The sequence below is a fragment of the Mirounga angustirostris genome, unplaced genomic scaffold (genome assembly GCF_029215605.1).
Source record: "Mirounga angustirostris isolate CCGP_5_RB_7025 unplaced genomic scaffold, mMirAng1.0.hap1 SCAF_10, whole genome shotgun sequence".
Taxonomy (NCBI): domain Eukaryota; kingdom Metazoa; phylum Chordata; class Mammalia; order Carnivora; family Phocidae; genus Mirounga; species Mirounga angustirostris.
Genome location: NW_026991718.1, coordinates 48,533,697 through 48,551,980, shown reverse-complemented (window position 1 = coordinate 48,551,980; position 18,284 = coordinate 48,533,697). Strand labels below are relative to the sequence as shown.

At 43.2% G+C, this 18,284-nt stretch overlaps 1 protein-coding gene across 1 annotated transcript; it reads left to right on the top strand.

Moving 5' to 3' along the window:
- The first annotated feature begins 307 nt into the window (after positions 1-307).
- MTHFD2 (methylenetetrahydrofolate dehydrogenase (NADP+ dependent) 2, methenyltetrahydrofolate cyclohydrolase) lies at positions 308-13,379 on the top strand. The gene is made up of 8 exons (XM_045884749.3): positions 308-466; positions 5,740-5,924; positions 7,274-7,396; positions 7,810-7,962; positions 8,420-8,527; positions 9,755-9,847; positions 10,488-10,613; positions 12,233-13,379. Exons 1-8 carry the CDS (start codon positions 366-368, stop codon positions 12,394-12,396), a joined length of 1,053 nt encoding a protein of 350 aa, XP_045740705.1. The 5' UTR covers positions 308-365; the 3' UTR covers positions 12,397-13,379.
- Positions 13,380-18,284: the final 4,905 nt, after the last annotated feature.

The following is an 18,284-nucleotide window of genomic DNA, read 5'->3' as shown; positions in this document are numbered from 1 at the left end:
TAACTCCATCATTCTTCTATTTGCCTATCTTTTTATCCACTTTTTATGCTGCCTGGCACACAGTAGGCGCTCAGGTATTTCTTCAAGCAATGAATGAACAAACTCTCACTCGTGCTGGCCAGGCCTCCGTGACACCCGCTGCGTCGGGCAGGGGCTTGCCTTCCTCGGCCAATCTCTGCCGGCTACCGGGGCTTCAGAGCCTTCTAGGGCTCCCCTGCTGGCTCTTCTTGCTCCAATCACAAGCAGGGCTTTGCTGGGAAGTGGCCAATGGGTGCGGGCGGGAGGCGGGGCCTGCCACGCGGCCGCGGTATAACTGCACGGCCCGCGCGCGCGCTTCTCCCCTGGCGCGGACCTTGGCGCGGGTGATGGCTGCTGTTTCCGTCGTGTCCACGTTGGCCACCCGGCTGCTCCGGCCCGCGCAGAGCTGCCGCCTCCGTCATCGCCCCTTCCACGTCTCGGTAGTTCGGTAAGAGGGTCCGGGAGCTGGGTCAGCGCCGAAAGCCGAGGGGAACCGAGGGTGGGGGGCCACCCGGGCTCCAAAGGGGCGCCGAGGGACGTTCTACCGAGCATCTCTGTCCCGGACGGTGACGGGGCGACGTGGCTGCCGAGCGCGGCCGCAGTCTGCGACCTGAGCGCTCGCTCCGTGGGGCGGGCTGATGCCCGGAGCCCGCCTTTCAGAGGGAGCCGGTCTCTGCAGCCCCGGGGCGTCGCCCTCTCTCGGGGCCAGTCCGTACGCGGGACGGGGCCCACGGTGCAGAGCGAAGGTGCAGGCGGGCTCTGGGGCGCCCGGATTTACGCGGGACCGTACGGAGGTTACCGGCCAGAACCTGCCGGCCGCCCTTGGCGGTGTTGCCGAGCCGCTTGGCCAAGCAGAGCATACGCTTCGGCGAGCGCCGGGAAGGACTGAATGAGCAGCCTTCAGTGCGCGTCGGGATCCTAGCGGCAGAGGAGGTTGGTGCAGTCTGATGAAATCCCACAGCCGGCTTGCTCGCCGGGTACCAGCTCTTCCCTCCTCCTTCGGGAGGTGGATGTGGCTCCCGCAGCTCTCCAAGCTGCCCCTTCCCCTGCCAAGAGAATAAATGTGCTGGGGTCACCAGGGCTTTGATGCGGTCCACCCGGAGCTAGTCACTGCCAGGCTGGTAAATTGAAGGGAAAAAAGCCCGAGAGGAGGAGAGAAGAGCTCTGTTTGCCTTTTCTTAGGGAGGTAATGGGTTTTTCCTGATCTTTCTAGACTTCAAACTCCCATTCTTAAACCTAGGTTGAAGAGTCTTCTGGGGGCCTGTGCTTTCTCTCCCTAAATCTGCGCACTCCCTCGCCCATCTTTAGAGCCTTTGCGTTGCCAGCGAGCTGAGCCCTGTTATAGCAGCCCCTTCTTTCATCTTGGCACTTGGCTAGGCTGTGTGAATTCAGGGATGATCATAAGTCCTCTTTCCTAGTCGAACTCCCTTACCTGTCAAGGGGCAGAACACGTGTGTACTTTCCACTCAGTGTAAAAAAAAAAATGTTAGAAACATTGCCAAGATGCTGTCGTAGCACAGAATGAGGATTAATGCGTTCTTGAAAGAAGACCCGGGACACTCAGGGCTTTTCTTGTTCTGACCCTGACCTGCCTTTCAGCCCCATCCCTCATTACTGTCTGTTCTCTTCCCCGCTGCTCCCTTCCTGAGTTCTGGCCACGTGTGCCTGTGGCTTTCATGATTGAAGAGATTTGTAAAGATCCTCTAATTCATCACCTAGAAAACTGGACCAGTTTGTTCACTCTCCAGTAACAGATGCCCTCCTTTCACTAACGTTTCTGAATGAACAAGTAGACTTCCATATCTCTGAAGGCAATACTATGGTATTTATGGTTTCCTTGTATTGCTTTGATCACTGCTGGCTAGTAAATGTAAAACAGTATCTTTTATGAGTCTGCATGAATTCCTTTTGAGGGGGGAGGGTTTCAGGAACATAAACTCGTGGTTGGAGAGAGAGTACTATAGTAGACTGGGGTATAGGGAAAAATGGACTTTGGAGGCAGAGGTTTGTGTTTGAATCTTGTTTCTACTGTCCTCACTTTCCCTTTCTGTAGTATAACAGTATACTATTATACTATTATAGTATAATAATAGTATAATAGTATTATAGTTAGTATAATAACCCCAAGGTAAATGAGAGTAATGTATGTAAAACTCATAGCAAAATACCTAGTGTTTAATAGATGTTAGTTCCATCCCCCTTTGTATGTAATTAATTAGTAGATAACCGAACCCTTTCCAGAATAACCTGATCATAAACTGTAAAATGCACCTGATAATTGTTTTTATGGAAAATTATAGTGTTGTACGCTATTGAATTAGGAAAGCGAAGATGCTACTGAGCTGGATTTTGAATTTTATTTGAACAGTCCTTGTGACTTTTTTCATCTGTTCACTCATTTTATTTTATTCTCATTCGTAATTTTAACCCATTATTAAACACATCTGTGAAAAGCATTTAATTCCTACATAAGTGTTAGCTAATATAGTTAATACATTTTGGATTCCCTGTGGGACTGAGCTGAGCCTCTATTTCTGTTTCTTTTGAGGTAGCAGTTACTTTATCTGCCCTTTGGCAAAAGAGATGATGGGAAATGAGGTAATGACTCACTGGCAGGACTGTTTCACATTTTGCAGAGTTGTATATGCAGAGGAGAGCTAAAACAGCTGATATTACAGAAGATACTCATTGTGTTGTTGCTTTGTTTTGGTTCTAGTTGCTCTTTGACAGTTTCTTTTAAAGCTAATTGGCGTAACATCCAGAACCTGCCTTTGGGACTTGGAACACTGGGTTCTCCCAGAACCCTCTGTTTTTAACTGTAGTAGATTAGTCTTAGCCCAAATGTGCTGCTACCATTTTGTCTAAGTTCATGGCTTTCAATTTCTTAAAAAATATTTTATTTATTTGAGAGAGTCAGAGAGTGTGGGGTGGGGTGGGGGAGGAGCAGAGGGAGAGAGACAAGGGTGGAGCCTGACAGGGCCCTGCACACAACCCTGAGATCACAACCTGAGCTTAATTCACTAGCCACCTCAAAAGGAACTTTTTAAGGAAATGTGATTTAAGACTTTACTGAATATTTATATGTGTGTATATATGTTTACACACATATCCTTATGAGTAAGTAAATATATGTGTTATATATTAAGGATATGCGACTTGTGTGTTTGTAAATCTAACCAACGGAAGAGAGTAAGAAATTAATTTTTATTGAATATATATGCCTTGCACTTTATATATGTTATTTCATTCATTATAAATCATTGTCATAAGCTCTTTTAAAGTAATCTTTCATTCTACAGCATTGCAGGGTTGGGAATATATTTCTGTACTGGGGCTATTTCCCAGGAGTGTTGCCAGAGGTGTTTGTGTCCAAAGCCCTTTGAATGAAGTCCCCTTCAACTCTAGTTTTAAAATTGATTTGTGAATGTTAACATGTTTTCAGTTCCTTAATATACCATGGGTGTATGTGAAATGCTATTATATATTTTGTGCTATGCTGGTATCATTACATAAAATTTGGGTGAAAGTGCTGTTTGCTATAAAATTTTATCTTTTTAAAGCTCCCAAGATACAAATACAAATTAATATAAAGTTTAGATATAAAATTACTGCTTTATATATAAGACATTTCAATCTGGTTTAAAGTAGGTGTTTAATCTTAATGGAAAAGAAGCATGGAAGGTTTAAAGACTGTTGAAGCTTTAAAATTCCATTTTAGGGGTGCCTGTGTGGCTCAGTCGTTGTGTCTGCCTTCGGCTCAGGTCATGATCCCAGAGTCCTGGGATTGAGCCCCACGTCAGGCTCCCTGCTCGGCGGGGAGCCTGCTTCTCCCTCTCCTACTCCCCGTGCTTGTGTTCCCTCTCTCGCTGTCTCTCTCTGTCAAATAAATAAATAAAATCTTTAAAAAAGATAAAATAAAATTCCATTTTAATTAACAGTGGTCTTAAGAATGAATGATACCTGGCTGGCTCAGTTGGTGGAGCGTCCAACTCTTAATCTCGGGTTTCTAAGTTCAAGCCCCATGTTGGACGTAGAGATTACTTAAAAATAAAATCTAAAAAAAAAAAAAAAGAATGAATCATATCTGACCATACAGGATATCGAGTACCTTGGTGTTATCCCTGAGAATTAAATATGTGCCATTAGGGGAAACTTTTTCAATATTTCAGACAACTGTGTGTTTCATTGGTCTTGAGATTGAAGGATTCTTTGTGATACTGAAGACAGAAAGGAAACAAAAGGGGAAGACTTATTTCCACTAGACCTTTATGCTAAAAGAGCAGTTGCTCATCCTACATTAAGTATTGGGAACTTTATTATAAGGCCACGTATGGAAATAAGAAAACCAGGAATCTTCCACATTAGAACCCAGGAAGAGCTGCATAAACAGTTCTTATTGGGAAGAAGTGGTCTTTCAGAGATCGGAACATGGTTTTGGGAACTGGAGGTTCTTCTAGACCCTGAGTTTTCTCGTTGCCCCATCAGTAGCAGTTTCCGCATCTCTTGCTCTGTCCTACCATGACTGTGACTTCTATTCTCTCTGTCTCTACTTTTTTTCTATGTCTGTCTTCAGCTCCTCCCACCAACAGGTCCTCTGTGGTTCTAGTGTGTGAATGTGTTTCAGGGAGAAGCTCTTACCAGGCTAGTTTACCACTGCTCCTGTTGCTCTGAGCTTGTGCACCAACTGGACCCAGCTGGCTGGCCTAGAAATTGTCCTTGGTGTCCGATAGTCATTCCTGATCTGTCAGCTGTGGGTGGGCCACTGGGGTCCTGGGGTAGAGCACACTGCCACCCATGGCATGGAACCTCCTTATTCTTACTGGGAAAGTCTTCTCCAGGAGGGGCTGTGGGGAGCAGTGGTAATTTTGAGGTTTGATCTGTCCAGAACATTGTCTATTCGTTTAATTGCATAACATAATTTATATATTTGAAAGCATCATAGAAATTAAAAGCCAGGGGCGCCTGGGTGGCTCAGTCGTTGAGCGTCTGCCTTCGGCTCAGGTCATGATCCCAGAGTCCTGGGATCGAGTCCCGTATCGGGCTCCCTGCTCAGTAGGAGGCCTGCTTCTCCCTCTCCCACTCCCCCTGCTTGTGTTCACTCTCTCGCTGTCTTTCTCTCTATCAAATAAATAAATAAATAAAATCTTAAAAAAAAAAAGAAATTAAAAGCCAATTGACTTAACTGGGAAATGGTTTGAAACACATGGCTGGATGCTAATAACTTAGGCAAAACACAAACTACAAAATGGTATATAAGCATATAGGAAACACTAACCTCAGAGTGGTGACGGGTCAAATAAAACAATGCAAATTAAAACAGTGGAAAGCTTTTTTTGGGGGGGGAGGGGTCTATCAATGTGTCAATGATCAGGGGTCCAGATGGTGTAGCGGTAAGAGCCTGGACTCTGGATTCAGACTGAGCTGGGTATGAGGGCCAGCTTTGCCGAGTACTAGCTGTCACTCACTTAACCTCTCCAAGCTTCAGGGTAATGATAGTATTTCAGTCAACGTTATCTCCCCAAACATGTCGCTGGACACAGATTTACCACTCTGAAACTGCCCTTCAGATTTCTGTTGTCCCTCAGCTTAGGCACCGTGTGTTTTAATCTACTCTTTAAGTTTGGGGTGTTTAATAAGCTTTTTTTTTTTTTTGGAGTCTGATCTTTACTTTTCACAAAAATTTAAGCTATTTGGTTTTGTGACTGTTGTTGCCTTCTGCAGAAATGAAGCCGTTGTCATTTCTGGAAGGAAGCTGGCCCAGCAGATCAAGCGGGAAGTGTGGCAGGAGGTGGAAGAATGGGTGGCTTCGGGCAACAAGCGGCCGCACCTGAGTGTGGTTCTGGTGGGCGAGAATCCTGCAAGTCACTCCTACGTCCTCAACAAAACCCGGGCCGCTGCAGAAGTGGGTATGTGTCACTCGCAGACCCTGGCTGCCGTCAAATTGTGGCTTATCTGATGCAAACTCCATTGGCACTCATGACTCTTTCTTCTGCTTAGAAGACTCAAGCAGAGGAGGCTGATGGGATTGAACTGTATCCAAAATGTGGTCATTAAGAAATTAGGCCTATCTGCTGGGGAGGCTTATAGACTAGGATGGAAGGAATATGGTTGGTGTTCTCTGTGTCTTCTGGAATATAAGCTAAATTCTGTCTTTAGTCTTAACATTAGACAAGGGACCTTGAACACATTTTATATTTGTTTTCCTTGACAGACATGAGCGTCTGGCTGAGATGTTTGAGCATTTGGTTGAGGAGGCCTCAGTGATGTGACCTAGAACACAGTCCTAGGTTTGAAGGAAATGACTGACTTCTGGGAAATAGCTTTTGGCTTCTCTACCAACTGGGTCCACAGCCAATTGAATCATGCAGTGGGGAGCAACTGGGTGACTCAGTTAGTTAAGTGGCCGACTCTTGATTTCAGCTCAGGTCATGGTCTCAGGGTCCTGGGATTGAGCCCCACATCAGGCTCCGCACTCAGCAGGGAGTCTGCTTGAGGATTTTCTCTCTCTCTCCCTCTGCCCCTCCCCCTGCTCACATGCTCTCTCTCTTTAAAATAAATAAAAATAAATCTTAAAAAAAAATTATGCAGTGGTTAGAGTTTGGAATGCAAAAGCTGAGGGTCTGGGTGATGGGAGGTTCGTGTTTGAGGTCTCGCTGTACCACAGACTCTGTGTGACGGTAGACCTCGGGTGGGTGGGCTTGGCTCTGCCTCTTCCTGCTCCCCTGTGGGTCAGTGGTATGAGACCTGGGTGCCCTTCCTTCTGAAAGGCTGTGAAAACCCCTGGGGTGGCTGGGCCATTGACTGGGCCATGAGTCCTTGGTATCACAGGATTGAGGCCTCCTGCCCTTTTCTTTGAAAAATCTTTAGAAACTCTAGAAAATGGCAAGCTATGGCTTTTTAAGACACTGGGAGGAAGCACAGTGCAGTGGAAAGAACATGGACTCCAGAACTGGAAGGATTGCCTTCATCACTAGATGGCTTGTGTTTCAATTTTGCTGAGCCTCTGCCTCCTTTTCTGTAAATTGAAGCTCATGAGGATAGTGTAGAATAATGTAGATAATTGTTGAGCCAGCATTCTCTAGAGTGTATATTTGTGAAGTTAATTTTTTAGGTGCCTTGGGAACTGACTGGGGCTTTTTAGCTACCAGGGTTGGGTGTGATAAAGAACCTCTATGTTAGAATACCATGGCAGGCAACATAGCGTTGCTCATTAAATGCCTCGATATTTTTTTTTAACGTTGGAATTTTCTTATAGGAATCAACAGTGAGACAATTGTGAAACCAGCTTCAATTTCAGAGGAAGAACTGTTGAATTTAATCAATAAACTAAATAATGATGATAATGTAGATGGCCTCCTTGTTCAGCTGCCTCTTCCAGGTGAGTTTTGGACTCTATCACTTAGAATGATTTCTGAGGAGTAGAGGATTCTTAGCTACTTTATACACCTGGCCCCTCGTGGATCTGACTTAAAGGGGAGGTAAACTCGAGAGAGTGAATCTTTTACTAAGTATGCACCAACCTACTCAGAATACCAATTACTCCTTGACTCGGAATTGAGATCTTGATACAAAGTGGCAGTGGAGGGAAGCAGCTGTACAAGAGGATACTGCCTTTGATGCTGGCGTTTGGCTTTGCTTGGTGTGTGTTCCTTCTGTGCAGACCAAGAAGTCAATCATAGAGGCCTGTCGTGGAAGGGGAACGGGTTTGCGCGATAAACCAGCTGAGCTGGAGTCAGGCGGTGCCAACTAGGTGACAGTGACCTCAGGCCGCTGCTCTGATCTCTCTTTCAGAGCACATCGACGAGCGAAAGATCTGCAACGCTGTTTCCCCAGACAAGGATGTTGATGGCTTTCATGTCATTAACGTAGGGCGAATGTGTCTGGACCAGTACTCCATGTTACCGGCTACCCCATGGGGTGTCTGGGAAATAATTAAGCGAACTGGTAGGTATATCCCATAGTCATACAACTATGTATGTGTTAGGATCATGAAACCAGTACTCGCCAGTGGTAACAGTGCCTACAGTTGCAGAGTGGACACTTGGGCCCCACGTCCTCCAGTCCTGCCCCCAGAGCCTGTCTCTCCCTGTGGTTGCCTCTATTGACTTTGTTGCTACTTAATCCAGAAGCCTCCGCAAAGGAAACATAAGGTTTCATTGGGTTGATAGTACACACTCATATAGTATTTTGTAGCTTCCAGGGTGCTTTCTCTCATGTTCTTTTAGTCTTCAGGATGTGTAGCAAGTGATGGGCCCCCTTGACTGTTGAGGCAACAAGCTTAGTAACTCCCTTCCTTATCACAGTTAGATTCATGTCCTAGGCCCTCTGTCTGCCTTCTTTGGTGCTCCTTCTAGCATAGTCTGGTACTCCTTTTCATGTAAATATATATATTTCTTCATAGGCATTCCAACCCTAGGGAAGAATGTGGTTGTGGCTGGGAGGTCAAAAAATGTTGGAATGCCCATTGCCATGCTGCTCCACACAGATGGGGCGCACGAACGTCCTGGAGGTAAGGAAACGGCTTTCAGAGGAGTGTTCCCTGCTCCCTTATGTGCGAACCTCTGCAGGGTGTCCTGTGTTTGTTAAACTTTGTATTTGTATTTGTTGTAATTTTGTTAGCAGATATTTGGGGAGTAATCTTTGTAGGAGAAGCTGAACTCCTCCTGTCACCTGAGACTATTTATATTCATTTATTAGGGAACTAGTACAGAAATGGATATGCCTCAGAAATATATTTGAGTTTTGAATGTAAGCATGGTTGTAGGCAATTAGACATTTTCAGTTATGGCTTTGATAGTTTGAACTAAGAAACAGTTCATAGTATCCCATTCTGTGTCACTTGATAGAAAAAAAAATTTAAACCTTGAATAATTCTAGTGATATTTTGCTTAGGAAAGGTAAGATTCTTGAAAGGCTGCCAAATAGGATAAGGAATAAATTTAATTTTAAATGATTCCAAAGGGTGGAGCTAGGATGAGGGGATAAAAGTTATAAGAAACTGGGTATTTACCCAAAGAATACAAACATAATGACCCAAAGAGGCACCTGCACCCCAATGTCCACAGTAGCCAAACTCTGGAAAGAGCCCAAATGTCCATTGACAAATGAATGGATAAAGAAGAGGTGGTATATATATACAATGGAATATTACTCAGCCATCAAAAAAGAGATCTTACCATTTGCAACCATGTGGACGGACCTAGAAGGTATTATACTAAATGAAATAAGTCAGTCAGAGAAAGACAATTATCTTAAGAGTTCACTCATGTGGAATTTAAGAAACAAAACAGAATCTTAGGGAAAGGGAGGGAAAAATAAAATATGAAATCAGAGAGGGAAACAAACCATAAGAGACTCTTAACTACAGGAAACAAACGGAGGGTTCCTGGAAGGGAGGTGGGTGGGGGGATGGGGTGACTGGGTGATGGGCATTAAGGAGGGCACTTGATGGAATGAGCACTGGGTGTTATATGTAAGTGATGAATCACTGAACTCTACTTCTGAAACTAATAATATGCTCTATGTTAATAATTGAATTTAGATTAAAAAAATAAAAGAAACTAGGTATTAATGGCTCAAAAGTAACTGGTACTTAGCTGTCCAGAAAATATGGTACACGAATTAAGTCAATTACTGCTTCAGAGTTGGTGAATTTCTAAAATGGGTTGCCTAGTCGAGACCTAATCCAATCTCAGCTTTGATTTAGAAACCAAGACGTGTATTTTTTAATTCCTAGGTGACGCCACTGTGACAATATCTCATCGATACACCCCCAAAGAGCAACTGAAGAAGCACACAGTTCTTGCAGACATTGTGGTCTCTGCTGCAGGTAGGAACCCCAAGGAGGGGAGGGAAGGGCCTCCCCTCAGAAGGGTGAAGGGCGCCTGGGTGGCTCAGTTGGTTAAGCGACTGCCTTCGGCTCAGGTCATGATCCTGGAGTCCCGGGATCGAGTCCCGCATCAGGCTCCCTGCTCGGCAGGGAGCCTGCTTCTCCCTCTGACCCTCCCCCCTCTCATGTGCTCTCTCTCTCTCATTCTCTCTCTGTCAAATAAATAAATTAAAAAAAAATCTTAAAAAAAAAAAAAATTAAAAAAAAAAAAAAAAGAAGGGTGAAGACAGACCTCTTATCTTAGAATTTGCCTGCCTCTGTGCCACCCCATTCTCCGTTCTCCTAGCCGTGATACTGTGTGCGGCCCAGAGAGATGAGGCAAGAACGGTGCGTGCGGCCTTGGTTTCTGGCCTCCAGTCTTGACTTGATGGGTGAATGTTGCTTCAAAAACCTCTGACTGTGTCTGTTTACTGTATGGAGTTGCAGTGCTTTCTTGGCTAATGGTTTTTACAGGTTTTCATCAAACAAGCTAATTAGTTCTTCCAGGTCTCTTAAAATTGAAATCAGGTAAGACTCTGACAAGCAGAATCTTCCTTTCAGGACTAGTGATCATTCCTCTCATTCCTCTCTCCGTTTGCAGGCATTCCAAGTCTGATCACAGCAGATATGATCAAGGAGGGAGCTGCAGTCATCGATGTGGGAATAAACAGAGTTCAAGATCCCATCACAGCTAAACCCAAGTTAGTTGGAGATGTGGACTTTGAAGGTAAATGGTATAATTTTCTTAAAATATAAAATCAGTAAATACTACCTTTAATGGACATTTAGGACAGATCATTTACTTTTAACTTACGTTACTCTGGGGGCACCTGGCTGGCTCAGTCCATAGAGCATGTGACTCTTGATCTCAGGGTTGTGTGTTGGGGGTAGAAATTACTTTAAAAAAAAAAAAGCAAAAATAAAACCATCTTATGTTACTCTGGTAATTCAAAATGCATTCCACATGAATTAAGAGAAACTTAAATTATAGTCATTCTAGAACCATTTTAATTGTTTATATCATAAAATTATGGGGACCGGGTATAAACTTTTCAGGGAGGTGTTTGTTCTTTCCTTAGGGTTACTTCATAATTAAAACGACTTCATCACTTTTAACATGTCTAAAAATTTAATGAGTTGACTTTCCGAAACCATTGAGTCTCCTAGAAGGTGTTACAGATTTATCATTTTCACATTGAGAGGAGAGATCACAGACCTGGAATGTTAAAAATGGTCCAGGAAAGGGCGCCTGGGTGGCTCAGTTGGTTAAGCGACTGCCTTCAGCTCAGGTCATGATCCTGGAGTCCCGGGATCGAGTCCCGCATCGGGCTCCCTGCTCGGCAGGGAGTCTGCTTCTCCCTCTGACCCTCCCCCCTCTCATGTGCTCTCTCTCTCATTCTGTCTCAAATAAATAAATAAAATCTAAAAAAAAAAAAAAAAAAAAATGGTCCAGGAAAGAACCACATTCCTGGATTTTGAAATATACTAGTAGATTTCTCCTTTCAGTTCTTAAGTTATCATGTTTATCTCAATTTTGGGCTGGTAAACCTATTTCTAGTTTTCTATTTCTTTTTTTTTTTTTTTTAAGATTTTATTTATTTATTTGACAGAGAGAGAGACAGCGAGAGCAGGAACACAAGCAGGGGGAGTGGGAGAGGGAGAAGCAGGCTTCCTGCTGAGCAGGGAGCCTGATGCGGGGCTCGATCCCCGGACCCTGTGATCATGACCTGAGCCGAAGGCAGACGCTTAACGACTGAGCCACCCAGGCGTCCCTTTCTAGTTTTCTATTTCTAATAAAGCAATCAGACACAAGCCTAGGTATCTTAAGTATTTTTCCTTTAAGATTGGGTTAGAAAAAATCTTACTTCTCACTTTCCAGAAAATTACTTGGCTTTGGTGCTTTGGGCAAACAGTATAGTTAAATAAATATAATCAATAAATAGTAAATAAAAGTAAGAAAATGTTGTAGGCAGGTATTAATTGGTAATATATTAATAATATAATAAATATAGTTATACCTCACATAGAGTTAACCCATTGAGGTGTTTCTTTTCAAACTGATTTAATATGGAGGAAAAGTATGGATGGTAAGTTATAGGTTATTTAGATGTATAAATATTCATTGAACAACTCGTATTACATGCATGTTCTTTTTTTAGTATGTTCAAAAGCCTTTACCCCTGAGTAATGTAGATAGGACTTTTTTTTTTTTTTAATGAGTTTGAGGCTTACGAAGGTGCTTATCTTATATATATTCTTTTTCTTTGACTGCTTCCACGGCACATTAAGATGCATACATTTCCTTTGCCATAATTAAGGCAGTCTACCCATCCTGTTTCTATGTAGGAGTCAAAAAGAAAGCCGGTTACATCACTCCAGTCCCTGGGGGTGTTGGTCCCATGACAGTGGCAATGCTGATGAAGAATACCATTATTGCCGCAAAAAAGGTGCTGAGGCTTGAAGAGCGGGAAGTATTGAAGCCTAAGGAGCGTGGAGTAGCAACCAATTAACTGTTGTGTCGTCTGTCACGAACACCACTCCAAGCCGGTCAGAGAGGCGGAACAGGCCAATAGAAATGCAATATTTTTTATTTATTTTACTGAAATGGTTTAAAATGATGCTTTTTGTATTTATTGAAAGCAGAAATGGCGGGGGGCTGCCGGTGCACATGGCTCTGCCGTGCCTCCTGCTGGGTCGTGGGAGCCGGCCAAGGGAAGCCGTTCACCTGGTGGTGATGAACGTGGAGGACATCGTCCCATTGAGAGCGGGTGCTTAACTGGGTGAAGCCACTTCAGTTAAAATCTGCCTTTTCTAGGATTGCATTTCCTAAGTGCTATTTCAATAAGAGTTGATACTCACTTTAGGTTCCAAGCCTTTTGAGTTCAACTGGTCAAACCAAAGGAAAAATGTTGCTAGAGAAAATTAGGGAAAAAGTCAAAAGGAAGAAATGATAATTGAGTAGAAAAAAACATTACTGTAACTTACATTCCTATGGTATGTAAAACTAATTGTGAATGGTGTCCTGAGCTGTCATTCCGTGGCTTAGTCATTGGGAAAATATTTAGGGTAGTTCCGCATCAGTCCTCGTCCCACGTGTATTATATTCACGAGGCTTTCCCATTTTCCTCTAGGATTGAAAGGCTTATTTTATTTTATAGATTATTTGTGTGTGTTGTCATATTTGGCTTTTCCTCTATCCTTAAACTTCACTGTTATATCTTTGTACTCTTGGGGGTGTCTGTATGGTTTCCTTGGGATATCTTGAAACCTATTTTTGAAAAACAAAACTTGGGCTTGATAATCATTAGGATTAGGGCAGCTTGTTTAAGTATGAACTTACTTTTCCACCAAAGACTTGTCAGCAGCTGCCTGCTTTTCTCAGATGTATTTGTTGACTTTCCCCAATGGGTTTTTGAGAACTTGAGTTCACATTGAATTTAATCAGACTTTCTGATTAAAAGGGTTTTTTTTGTGTGTTTCACCTTTTTTTTTTTAATAAAACACTTCTGACTGGTGTGGAATGAGTTCTCCAAAATACTGTATCTTCCTGCTACTGTCCTGGTTGTGACCTAATCGTAGTTAATCTTTCTCATTAGATGTAACGGGTGTCAATATTCCTATATTTGGTAACACCTAATCCTGTGCCTTAAACAAACTGATACAAAGCGCAGCTGTGGAGAAACCAGTCTAGTCCTTTCAGTCTAATGTCCCAACAGGCTGTGCCAAGCTGGGAGCTTAATCTGTAAGATTCATTTAAGTGGTTAGGCTTATTCTGGGTGTTTTCTAAACCATGCAGTTGAATTTACACATTGTTAGCTTTACAAAGGACTTCTTGATGTGCCTGCTGACAACCCCCTCCCCCTTCAGGCGCCCCACTCTCTATACAATTATTTTTTCAATGTGTGTGTTTGATTTTGACAGATTGGAAGTATTTGCTGTGCATATTTTGAGGCTGGGATAGGCCCCTGTGTATTCTCTGTTCTCTTCCAGCGTGGAGTATTTTGGCTTCCAAGCAGACAGATCCTCCTGCTCCTGCTCCAGCCTGCTTCAGGTAGAAAGAAAGGAACAATGGGGAGCTGACTTCTCTTTGTTCTTCTGCGACAGCCTTTATTCTTTGGATAGTTTCCTGGAGATGAAAGAGAATAGTTCGCTGGAGATGTTTTTGTAAGTGAGGGTTAGCTCATGTCCATATCCCATGTTTGCTGACTTGACCAAAATTACTAAACATGGAGCAAGATGAGCAGACAGGATTAAGTTTTATTGAATTACAGTTATAAGTGGAAAGAAATTCTGACCTAGAACATGGAGAAGTAACAATATGTCCACCTGTTAAAAGTTGTCAAAATTAAAATGTTCATGTATATACAAAATATAAATGACATATAAGGTGAAAATTACAGTGATCAATTTACAACAACAAAAAATTAACATTGTAGTTTCCAACTTGTTTCATTAATCAAGCACATTTACTCCAGAATCCATAACATTTCTACAGTTTAATTTGGACAAAGTGCTATTGGAAATCAGCCAAGTTTTAAAATTGAAATGTTAAGGGTTGATTGTTAGCTCTCCCAGGATTGGTGCAGCTGAAAATACAGAATTTATCCTTAAATTCAGGTGATGGTTCTGGGTGAGTGAGCAGTTAATGGGAGAGGTTTAGAGCTTTACCTCTTGGCAGTATCCCTTGGAAGGGAGCTCTGAGATTTAACTGAATAAACACTTAAAGTTTTCTAGGGACCAGGCACTGTATGAAGCTCTGAGGATCGCAGATGCAATTAGCTGTCCTCATACCCAAAGGTTTAACGATCTAGTGTCATTTGTCTTTAAAAAATAGAAAAGGATGAAGAGAAAAAGCACCTGCTTTGGTCATCGTGAGTAAATGTAGTAACTAACCAAAGTGATTTCCTCAAGATTCAAATCCATAGTTGTTTTGGAGAAAGTAAATGTCAGCTGCATTGTGGCTGTCAGGCACATAGTAGGTGTTAAACAAGCAAGGTTGGTGTTTGTTAAGTGGGGACTAAAGACAGACTGATAGTAAGTTTCATGAGGACCGGGTTTGCTTCTTATATTAATGAGTTATTAATCTACCCAACTTGTTTCCAATCATTCCTTTAAAGTACTAATCTAATACTGCAAAGTTATAATCTAATATTTTACATTAGCACTGCCTAACATGGAGTGGTCCTGTGGGTGGGAGTTTAACTTTGGGAGCAAGGTCACTGAAAACTTGTAGACAGGATCTACCCAAGGGTAGAAAGAAGTCTTACTCTGAATGTGAAAAACCAGTGATATTAATTTAAAGGATCATTTTGTTGATGTAATGTGGTTGGAAGTTTCATTTTAACAAGAACAATTTTATTTTGAAAACATTTGCTCGCTCTCATGTGTTGGTTCTTTCATTAGCCGACTTTGGGAACTGGCTTTTCAGTCTGGAGAAGCTCCAGTCACACGTCTGTGCTGGCCCAGGGCCCACAGAGCATGCAGATGGCGCAGACTTGCCATAGGAGCCTTAGAAAGCTGCCCGAGATGGGAAGAGAAGATAGGGCCTTTTACACATTTCTTACTATGTCAAGTTGCAAAACAAATTTTCCAGCTTTGGTCTACTGAAGTATGAGCATTTTAATGGTTTTTTTCAAGACCATCTAGATATTTTAAAATCTAAGCTTAAAAAAGAAATCTAACGGATATTTGTTTCAATAAAAATTTATTATTGCCCCCTTTATCTTAGCTATATTTTGGGAGGCAAGCATTGTTTTCATTTCAAGAAACACTGTAAGTTCTATCCTGGACTGCATTTTAAAATAAGGTATCATGTTTCTGTTGGTTTGCATAACTGCAGAAAGAAGGAGACAGCTTTGCATGTAAGTAGTACTTTTCATCCACAGATCAGTTTTCTATCAAGTGGAATGACTCCTTCTGTTTGGCAAATAAGGAAACTGGCTCAGAGAAGTTAGGGGTCTGGTCCAGACCTCACAGTGAAGATGCAATCATGTCCTCCCACAGTGAAGATGAAGCCCTGTCTGGGCACAGCTGCGTCCTAGAGGGTGGTCTCGCCGTCAGTTTCTCTTCCGTATCTGTCCACATCTGTGAAGTCACAGTCTGACTCCATTTCTATCTTCACCTGTGGCACCATGAACACTGGGCTCTGTGAATAGTTGAAAGCAGGTGAAGCTGGACAGGAAATTTTGAAGTGCAATGTGATGCTAAATAAGAAAAAGAGGGAAGGGAGAGTGATTTATCTAGTAGTTAGTGTTTTCCACGCTATCCCCCAGGAGGGCTCTAAAGCAAGTAGTTTTGTCCTTGCTTATGAGCTCTTAACACGTCATGGCAATGAGCAACATCCTCTGCGCTTGGCCTTCAGCTGTGCTTGCTGAGCTAGTCTCGCCAGAAGTCTCAGTCTGGTCTTCACATTGCTGCCAAGGCGAACTTTCTGGATCACAGATCTGTCTGTGATTCCCACCATTCAAGAGATAGAATCCAAGCTCCTAGTGTGGCCAGACAGGGCCTTTTATGTTTGCACTTCTGATTACTTCTAGTTTGACTGCCCGTCCAACCCAGCAGTCTTTGCTATTTTCAAATAGTATTTCAGGCGTGTTCCCACTGCCTGAAATGCCCTTCTTTTGCCTCTTTTCTTCTTTATTCTGTACACCTGGCAGGCTCCTATTTATCGTTCTTGGACTGTCCAGATAAGGCAGATCCCTCCCTTAGACACTGTCCTTTCTCTCACATGTGCCCCATTGTTCTCGGCACACACTGCTGTGTGTCTTTGTTGGCAGGCCTGTCTTTTTAGATCCCCAGGGATTACACATCATGCCTGGGAGATCTCAGATGCTTAAACTAGATCATGTTGCTGAGCCTTTTCCTTCACTGAAATGGAATCCTGTTCAGTGGTCTCTGCTTCCACCTACTTACACAAGAGTTGGTAAAACACCAGTGTAGCTGTCCCATGTTTGTATATGGAAATGCCCCATCCTGGTCCATATTTCCTCTCCACAGACTGAGATTGGGGCAATGAGAGGTTCAATTTGGTGTAGGCTACTTAAAAACGAAAAATCAGGATAGACTGCTTTTCTCCCAACACCTTTATATATAAAAATCCATGGCATTCATGTAATGGTGTAGGAACCCTGACTGGGGAGGTGGGATGAGAAAACAGGCAGGGATGTAGTTTGGACGCATGACCCTCCTGGGCTGGAGTGGCCTTGGGTCCGCTGCTTAGGGTGTTTCTCTTCTCATCCTGGCAAAATGGTAACAGCTTTGACTTCTAACTCAGACGATCTCGTGCATGTTTTCTAAAATCTCTTGGATGCGTGCATCTAAGTCTGCAGGTTTATCTGCCTGTAGACTTGGGATAGCCAGTTTAGGGCCCTAGGTAGGAGCACCCTACCATCTTCCCCTGTAATAGCTGAGGCTGACTTTCTTGCCCCTGGATTTCTCTTCTATTTTTGAGCCCTCCTTGTTTTCAATCATCAAGTTGTTCACTTTTCTCATGGCTTCTCATTAAGAACACTAAGGTATCACAGTAGGCACGGGGGCCCCTGGAAACGGCCTGGAATCCTTTCTTGACTATTCTCTCCATTTTTTTTTTTTTTTTTTAAGGAATCTCTATGCCCAACCTGGGGCTTGAACTCACGGCTCCGAGATCAGAAGTTCCACGCTGCACTTAATCTTTGATATTTAGTTAGGTTTCTGACCTTTGCTAATTAACCATGCTGTTACTTTATTCCACATATTACTGGAGTATCTGGCGTTTTGATCTTTGAGCTCATTTATCCTGGCATTCAGTAATATATACTTAAGTCATGTGTAGTTTTTCTCTATGTTGTTTTCCCCCAGTGTTTTCAATTTTACGTAGTATTTTGTAATTTCCTTTTCTAAAGTAGAAGACTTTTGTGTAATCATGACATGTCAGTAAAAGGACATATTTGTTACTTGACGCCAATAATCAGGTCTGACCACCTGTCTCCCAAGGTGGACCAGCAAAGGCCTTTTACGGAGACACTGGCTAACCTGGGAAATCCTAGTCCCTCCGCCTTCCTGGCCACTGCTTAGTCTCTTACCTAATACCCAAGGAGTCTACCTCATGGCCATTACCTCCGGTCGAGTTCTGAGTCACTGAAGGAAGAATCAGAATGAGTAACTCCAACTGGAAGATCTTTTTCCTGGCAGGAAAATTAAAATGTCAGTTGTAGAGCAGGTTTGAGGAGGACGCTGGAGAAAACCTTTCTCCAGTGCTTCCCTCTTGTCTTCCTGTTCTCTAATCCCCACAGCCAACACTACACAAGAGGAAATCAGGATGGATGACTTCTGGCTCAGTTACTCCTTCTCCAGAGGGCTCTCAGCCAGGATAGGTGGGTGTGGGGGAGGGCCAGGGCAGAGTAAGGAAGGGTGATGGAAG

What these genes read in the sequence shown, in the direction of transcription:
- MTHFD2 (XM_045884749.3), top strand. Translation starts at nt 366, where the DNA reads ATGGCTGCTGTTTCCGTCGTGTCCACGTTGGCCACCCGGCTGCTCCGG. An exon ending in GGAAATAATTAAGCGAACTG is followed by an intron (nt 7,963 to 8,419) that starts GTAGGTATATCC and finishes ATTTCTTCATAG; the next exon opens with GCATTCCAACCCTAGGGAAG. An exon ending in TGGAGATGTGGACTTTGAAG is followed by an intron (nt 10,614 to 12,232) that starts GTAAATGGTATA and finishes GTTTCTATGTAG; the next exon opens with GAGTCAAAAAGAAAGCCGGT.